The following is an 8,427-nucleotide window of genomic DNA, read 5'->3' as shown; positions in this document are numbered from 1 at the left end:
GTGAAACAAATATTAAAGCATAAGCTCATTTGTTTACCCACGAACAAAAATAGGCCTACGAAAAATCTAGCTTAATTTTCGTTTGCTCGTTTTCAAACAGAACGAAATAATAATAATAATAATTATTATTATTATTACTATTATTATGTTATTGTTGTTGTTGTTATCATTTATTATTATTATTATTATTGTTAGCCTATTAGAAAATCTCTTTTTCTTTTTTTCGTATTTCGATTTGTTGATAAAACATACTTCAGTCATTCAAATAAAGAAATATGAAGCCCAGTTTTGATCTGATCATAGCCTAAAGGAGTCATGGGTCAGTGCAGTTATTGGATAGCACTATATTGTAGACAGATTGGAGATTAATCCTAATAAACATGCCGCTGCAATTAAAACCATTAAATTAAAATAAATTTAAAAGAGTGTATTTCAATCATTTCAGCAGCGTGCAGATCCTGGTTTCTGTCAGACTGTAGCTACAGCAGCGCGTGCAGTGCTTAGCTCGCTCACATAATGTACCATATAGCCCATCTATAATAACGGGAAAACATCTCGTTTTAACGAGAAAATATGTCGTTTTAACGAGAAAATGTCGTTATTACGAGAAAACATCTCGTTATTACGAGAAAAGATGTCGTTATTACGAGAAAAGATGTCGTTATTACGAGAAAAGATGTCGTTATTACGAGAAAAGATGTCGTTATTACGAGAAAAGATGTCGTTATTACGAGAAAAGATGTCGTTATTACGAGAAAAGATGTCGTTATTACGAGAAAAGATGTCGTTATTACGAGAAAAGATGTCGTTATTACGAGAAAAGATGTCGTAATTACGAGAAAAGATGACGTAATTACGAGAAAAGATGACGTAATTACGAGAAAAGATGTCGTTATTACGAGAAAAGATGTCGTAATTACGAGAAAAGATGTCGTAATTACGAGAAAAGATGACGTAATTACGAGAAAAGATGACGTAATTACGAGAAATGATGACGTAATTACGAGAAAAGATGTCGTTTTAACGAGAAAAGATGTCGTTTTAACAAGAAAATGACGTTTTAACGAGAAAACATCTCGTTATTACGACATAATTGAGTGGAAAAAATAATGTGTGCGGCAGCAATGCGTCACCGTAGTATTGAAACATTTTGCATTCTACCTACGATAAAACGTTCATGGACTTCTACATTAACTTTTCCCTCCTGGTGGAATGACCTGCCCAGCTCAATCCAAGCTGCTGAGTCCTTAATATTTTCAAGAAACGGCTGAAAACACATCTCTTTCATCTTCATTTGACCCTCTAACTCTAGCACTCTATTCTATTTCTATTCTAATGGCCAATCCATAATTTTTGGGGGGATTTTTTTATTTTTTATAAGTATCAGTTTAGGCACTGGAACCATTTTAAAAGTATCGATTTGACACCGGTATCAGAAGAAGAAAAAAACGATACCCAAGCCTACTCGCGAGATCTGACTGGTCTCGCGAGATCTGACTGGTCTCGCGAGATCTGACTGGTCTCGCGAGATCTGACTGGTCTCGCGAGATCTGACTGGTCTCGCGAGATCTGACTGGTCTCGCGAGATCTGACTGGTCTCGCGAGATCTGACTGGTCTCGCGAGATCTGACTGGTCTCGCGAGATCTGACTGGTCTCGCGAGAACGTGACGATATCCTAGCGCAGACCTTTCCGATATATTTGCATTACACTGGCTTGTTCACAAGTGGTGGTATGTAAGATATTTTGTTACATCAGGCAAGTGGCCGCATGATAAGCGGGAAAATTACGCAGTGTAGTCTTTATCCAGTCATAAAAACTGAATTCACAGTTTAACACTGAATGTCACGGAATTTGTCAACTTTTGAATGAATTAATGAAAAGTAGGTCATTACACTTAAATCAAATCACGATATGGACTAGTATCTGTAAATATTAAGCCGCAAAAGTTGATTTAAATATGAACCCTGCATGTTCTGCGTGTCTCTGTTAATGAATGGCGCAGACGTGCGGTTTCATTTACTACACGCACACTGAAGCGGCTACTTTAAGAAACAAAATGAATACATTAAGTTGTTTTAAGCATTCAAATAATTAGACATGCTAAAACACAGAATTTGGTAACAATAAATAATATGGTGAGAAAACATTTCATTGGGCCCTAAACGTAATTTTTGTTAAACTTTTAATAAATTGATGTGAAAATGTATAAGTTTCATGATTTGAATTAATTAGTCATGCTTTTTAATTAATACAATATAATTTAACTATTAAAGAGTCAAGAAAAATTAAAATTGAAAAAACGGAATTTGGAAAAAAATCAAACAATTTAGGAAAAAATAAAACGGATTTCATAGGGCCCTAAATATCCCTCAGCTTTGCCGCGCCCCCCAGTTTGGCAACCACTGCTTTATTCTTTTAAATTGATATATTAATCGTGTTTATTATATATTTTTTTTATTAAAGTGGAAATCAGTTTACTAAATAATATAAACTTGACTGACTGTTTTCTATATTAATATATTTTGAAAATCAAATGGGAATTGTGTGCGTTCAAAAAAGAAAGAAAAAAACGAATTGTCAGCAGCGTAAACGAAGAAGTTAAGTCAACTCAAGTTTGTTGTTTTTAAGACCATGCACTTTTGTCACTTTTTCACTTTTACATATGGAAAGTAAAATATATTTTTGATAGGTCTTTTTTGGTCGGATTGTATTTTTCCAGTGTGCGGACAACTTCAGCTACTTGGTTGAATATTAGTGCTGTGTTCAAAATATCGATACGACGATGTATCATCACAGAGATTTGACGATACGAGTATCGATACAGCTGGCCGTGTATCGATATTGTGGCACGTGTGCAGCAGTGGACCGCGCTTAATTTGTTAAAAATTTTACAACATTTAAAATTGAGTAAAAAAGTGCGAGGTTTCTAAAAAATAATGAATAGAGCATATATAGGCTACAACAAGGTTTAATCTGGCCGCAGAGGAACACAACTGGGTTGCATTAGATACAGTGAAGACAGCGCGTTAGTTTAGAACACTTTTTTTTTTTTTATTGTAGAGTGTTAATTTGTGCAATGATAACCTACCAGCAATGTAAATTATTTTTAAAATATATTAGAATGAGTACATTACAATATACATTTATTAGAACAAGTACATTATTATTTATGGGCTTAAAAACAAGATGCAAACAATCAGAATATTGTACCTGGTGGGGAGTGCACAATGTAAACATGAAATATATGCAATTACCTATATTGTACTGTGGTACAGTTATGGAGGCCCTTCATAATGCAGAGCTCAACTGCCTGCTCTGCCAATAGTTAGAAATGCCACTATAGTAAGCAGTTTAATAAACAGCTGTTTTTTGAAATTCTGCTTAGGTGAAATTCAGTGCAGTCATGTATCATGATACGTATCGTATCGTGGCATCTGTATCGTGATACACATCGTATCGTGACTTTGCTGGTGATACACAGCCCTATTGAATATATTTTGAAAAGTAATTTGTTCGTATGATGGCAAAGCAGAATAAATTATTATTGGTCTGCAATTATTAAAAATGGGTCTTATTACTAGCAATGCTGAAAACTGTTTTTGCGGTTTAATATTTTTGTGAAAACATTGATAATTCTGCGGAAAATTCAGCTTTGCCATCACAGGAACAAATTACATTTTAAAATATATTCAGATAGAAAACAGTTATTTTATTGTAATAATATTTCACAGTATTACTGTTTTTTACTTTATTTTCGATCAAGTAAATGCAGCCTTAGTGAGCAAATTTTAGTTAGAAAGTTTTGACTGGTATTATAACCATAATCGTAACTCAATGCTTCTTGTATTAAATATATTATAACACATATTTTAAAAAACATAGCTAGCATTAATAGATGTAATGTTAAAATTATCATAAATATTTAAATATATTATTATTATTATTTTACATATATTGTGTGTGTGTGTGTGTGTATATATATATATATATATATATATATATATATATATATATATATATATATATATATATTCTAAAATGTCAATTATTCTGATCTATTTTTTTTATTGTTTTTCAGCACAAAGATGCTTATCAGGTGATTCTGGATGGCGTTAAAGGAGGTCCAAAGGAGAAGCGACTGGCCGCACAGTTCATTCCAAAATTTTTCTGCAGTTTTCCAGCGCTGGCTGATGCAGCCATCAACGCACAGCTTGATCTGTGTGAGGATGAGGATGTATCTGTGAGTACATCATCATCATCATGTCAGAGATTTGCATGTTATGGGTATGAAACCAGAAAACAAATCTTTACGATGTTGGTTCATCTTTCCTGGTTTCCTGATTATAGATCAGAAGGCAAGCTATCAAAGAACTGCCCCGTTTCGCATCAGGAGAGAATTTACCCAGAGTCGCAGACATCCTCACACAGCTGCTGCAGACAGGTCGGTCTCGCATCTACTAAGAACCTGGTTTTAAGGCAGTGTTAGGTTCTTGCATTTCTGGATAAATTAGTGCATTTAAACAACATGCTGTTTGATCATAGCCGTTTCTTCTCATATCTTCTAGATGATTCTGCTGAATTCAATCAAGTCAACACCGCTTTGATCTCCATATTCAAAATCGATGCAAAAGGTATTTGTTCATCATACACTCAATGCTTTATGGGTAGAATGTGTTTTCTGTTAATTCTACAGATAAAATTACTGATTTATATTGTATTGATGAGTAAAAGACCTCCTAGCTAAAGTTATTGTCCTCTTTGACCCTGGCTTCTTTCTTTGCAGGAACTTTGGGAGGCTTATTCAGTCAGATCCTGCAGGGAGAAGATATTGTTCGAGAAAGAGCAATTAAGTTTCTCTCTACTAAGTTGAAAATGATGCCAGATGACACAATGACAAAAGAGGTGGAAGATTACATCTTCATAGAGACAAAAAAGGTATCATTTATATTTTTATTCAGAAGTTTGGGGTTGGTAATATTAATTTTGAAAGAAATCTCTTCTGCCTACCAAGACTGAAATTATTTGATCAACAAAAATAGTAATATTGCATCATATCCTATGATGCAAAGCTGAATTTTCAGCATCATTACTCCAGTCTTCAGTGTCTCATGATTCTTCAGAAATCATTCTAGTATACTGATTTGCTGCTCAAGAAACATTTATTATCAATGTCGAAAACAGTTGTGCTGTTTCATGTTTTTGTGGAAACAGTGATACTTTTTTCATGATTCTTTGATAAATAGAAAGTTTAAAATAACAGCATTTATTTGAAATAGAAATCCTTTGTAAAATTAGAAATTTCTTTACTTTCAGTTTTGATCAATGTAATATATTCTTCTTGAATATGTGTTAATTCATTTCAAACACAAACAAAAATCTTATTGACTAGTTTAAATATTTAATGCATGTGCAAATTTCTTAATGTGCCGTTTATATACATATTAGTTTCATATTGTTTTGGAAAAACTGAAAAGTTTAAGGTTAATTACTCTAAAAATGCCATGTTTCATAACATCAAATAAAAAGTAATAAAGTATGCTTTATTTTTAAAAAAGTAAATATTTTTTGTATCTAAGTATTCTACAACATATGACTTATTGAGAGTCACACCACATGACATTTTATAACCTGAGCTAACCTTGTCTTGTAAATTTATTTTATTTAATTTTTTTAATTTTGCTGAATGCTATTTGCATCACATGTTTTTTAATTGGTTGCACCACATAATATCAAATGGCTTTCTCACACTTGAGCTGTCACTCTCATTGTCTTAGGTCCTAGAGGATGTGACGGGGGAGGAGTTTGTGCTTCTGATGCGTATCCTGTCCGGGCTGAAGAACATGCAGACTGTGAGCGGGCGGCAGCAGTTGGTGGAGCTGGTGGTGGAGCAGGCTTTCCTGGAGCAGGCGCTGAACCCCACAGATGCAGACAGCGTCGACCGGCTCCTGCAGTGCACGCGCCAGGCCTTACCACTCTTTTCTGTGAGTGAAACCACAGCAACGGTCAGCGATAATATTAGAATATTTCTCCAATAATATTCAGCTGTTGAATTTGTCACTTCCTGACAAAAGCTTGCATGCCTGAATTGTTCACAAAAATTTTAATCCAAACAAGAAAAAAAATGTAGTTTGAGAATTGTATTTATATAAACATTTGTCATTTTGTCTTGTCTTTATTATTAATAACTTTTTTTTGTCCTATTACTTGTGCAAATCATCACTGCTTATTTTAAGGCAAATCATAATTATTAACATTTCTCTTTCTCTCCTCCAGAAAAATGTGCATTCTACTCGCTTTGTGACATACTTCTGTGAATTTGTTCTACCCAACCTCAGTCTGCTCACCAGCCCTGTAGCAGAACTGGACATCCAGCTGGAGGTGTGTATAACAAGCTGGAAATCATGGTCAAAATGCTTGGAACCCTGCATAAATCTTCTGCATGTTAAACTTGTATGCGAGAGTCATTTTTAACATGAAAAAGGGCACATTTTCATTTGTTACTTGTTTGTTGAGTTGTTATTTATTTATTTTTTTTGGCCCAGACATTTGTAGAATGCTGGAAAATTAACTCAATATTTTCTGCTTTACAGGTACTCAAGTTATTAGCAGAGATGAGTCCGTATTGTGGTGACATGGACAAACTGGAGGTCAATCTCAACATGCTGTTTGAGAAGCTACTGGTAATGGCTTACGTTGAACTCCTGACCTCATGCAAGAATTTAGAAAGCTTTCCACTTCAGCCTAGGGGTGTGCGATATGACGATTTTTGATCGTGGACGTTAAAAATGTCTCCACGATCAGCTTTTGAAGAAATATCGTAGTATGGTGCTTCAGCGCACTTTCTATCAGCTGCAGTTCTGATGCGTCCGTCTCAATCTCAGTATACTGTAGGCTACAACGCGACATACATTCACATCAGTGTTAACTCAGCGGTAGAGTTACTCTCACGGGACACTGCACTTAATCACAATCACAAAAGTACATTATTTGCATCTGCTTTAAAGGGTCATGAAACCCCCTGTTTCAGCACTGGTTAGTTCTCTCCACATTTAAAAAAAAAATGCTAAAAGAGTGGCCGTGGTGCGCAGCGGAGAGGGAAGAAGGAAGACAGACAACACAACCATTTGCACTCTGCATCGAAAACATGTATATGAATGCGCTATTGCACCTCTGATAACTTTTAAGGCTTATTCTGCTGCGTTTATATAAGCCTTTTGACGGGCTGTGTCACAGAGCTGTAAAAACGGTTACACTCACTAAGTGAATGAATCGCGTTTGTGCCGAACTCTTATTACAAAGCAAAAACAAACACTCTTTCCTCGATCCATAAATGTTTGGAGGCGCTTGAGGCGGCTGTCATAGCAAATCAGCACATGCTGTTGTGAATAATTAAGCGAACCGTCTTCTCATTGGATCAGAACACGCAGTCTCATGAATAATTTTATTAGCAGAGATGAGTCCGTATTGTGGTGACATGGACAAACTGGAGGTCAATCTCAACATGCTGTTTGAGAAGCTACTGGTAATGGCTTACGTTGAACTCCTGACCTCATGCAAGAATTTAGAAAGCTTTCCACTTCAGCCTAGGGGTGTGCGATATGACGATTTTTGATCGTGGACGTTAAAAATGTCTCCACGATCAGCTTTTGAAGAAATATCGTAGTATGGTGCTTCAGCGCACTTTCTATCAGCTGCAGTTCTGATGCGTCCGTCTCAATCTCAGTATACTGTAGGCTACAACGCGACATACATTCACATCAGTGTTAACTCAGCGGTAGAGTTACTCTCACGGGACACTGCACTTAATCACAATCACAAAAGTACATTATTTGCATCTGCTTTAAAGGGTCATGAAACCCCCTGTTTCAGCACTGGTTAGTTCTCTCCACATTTAAAAAAAAAATGCTAAAAGAGTGGCCGTGGTGCGCAGCGGAGAGGGAAGAAGGAAGACAGACAACACAACCATTTGCACTCTGCATCGAAAACATGTATATGAATGCGCTATTGCACCTCTGATAACTTTTAAGGCTTATTCTGCTGCGTTTATATAAGCCTTTTGACGGGCTGTGTCACAGAGCTGTAAAAACGGTTACACTCACTAAGTGAATGAATCGCGTTTGTGCCGAACTCTTATTACAAAGCAAAAACAAACACTCTTTCCTCGATCCATAAATGTTTGGAGGCGCTTGAGGCGGCTGTCATAGCAAATCAGCACATGCTGTTGTGAATAATTAAGCGAACCGTCTTCTCATTGGATCAGAACACGCAGTCTCATGAATAATTTATAGACACTGTCCATTGATGTCCTTTGTACGGTGGCCGAGAGAGCTCAACGCGCTGCAACTTAAGAAAACGCATGCAAACATCATCAGTTTGACAACACACCCGCTGCAAATCCTCACAACACATGCAAATGAAGAAACGC

The 8,427-nt window shown here is 35.9% G+C and overlaps 1 protein-coding gene across 1 annotated transcript in view; it reads left to right on the top strand.

The window, feature by feature from the left end:
• LOC107598858 (apoptosis inhibitor 5-like) overlaps positions 1 to 8,427 on the top strand; it is an 18,632-nt gene that overhangs the window by 5,444 nt on the left and 4,761 nt on the right. Inside the window, exons 3-9 of the mRNA XM_016290306.1 lie at positions 4,081 to 4,242; positions 4,350 to 4,443; positions 4,568 to 4,633; positions 4,786 to 4,937; positions 5,777 to 6,004; positions 6,276 to 6,380; positions 6,593 to 6,682. Coding sequence (XP_016145792.1) covers positions 4,081 to 4,242; positions 4,350 to 4,443; positions 4,568 to 4,633; positions 4,786 to 4,937; positions 5,777 to 6,004; positions 6,276 to 6,380; positions 6,593 to 6,682 — 897 coding nt within the window. The remainder of the gene's footprint in view (positions 1 to 4,080; positions 4,243 to 4,349; positions 4,444 to 4,567; positions 4,634 to 4,785; positions 4,938 to 5,776; positions 6,005 to 6,275; positions 6,381 to 6,592; positions 6,683 to 8,427) is intronic.

Source organism: Sinocyclocheilus grahami, unplaced genomic scaffold (genome assembly GCF_001515645.1).
Source record: "Sinocyclocheilus grahami isolate Dianchi unplaced genomic scaffold, SAMN03320097.WGS_v1.1 scaffold257.1, whole genome shotgun sequence".
NCBI lineage: Eukaryota > Metazoa > Chordata > Actinopteri > Cypriniformes > Cyprinidae > Sinocyclocheilus > Sinocyclocheilus grahami.
The sequence above is the reverse complement of the archived record's forward strand: the minus strand, read 5'-3'. Positions and strand labels throughout refer to the sequence as shown.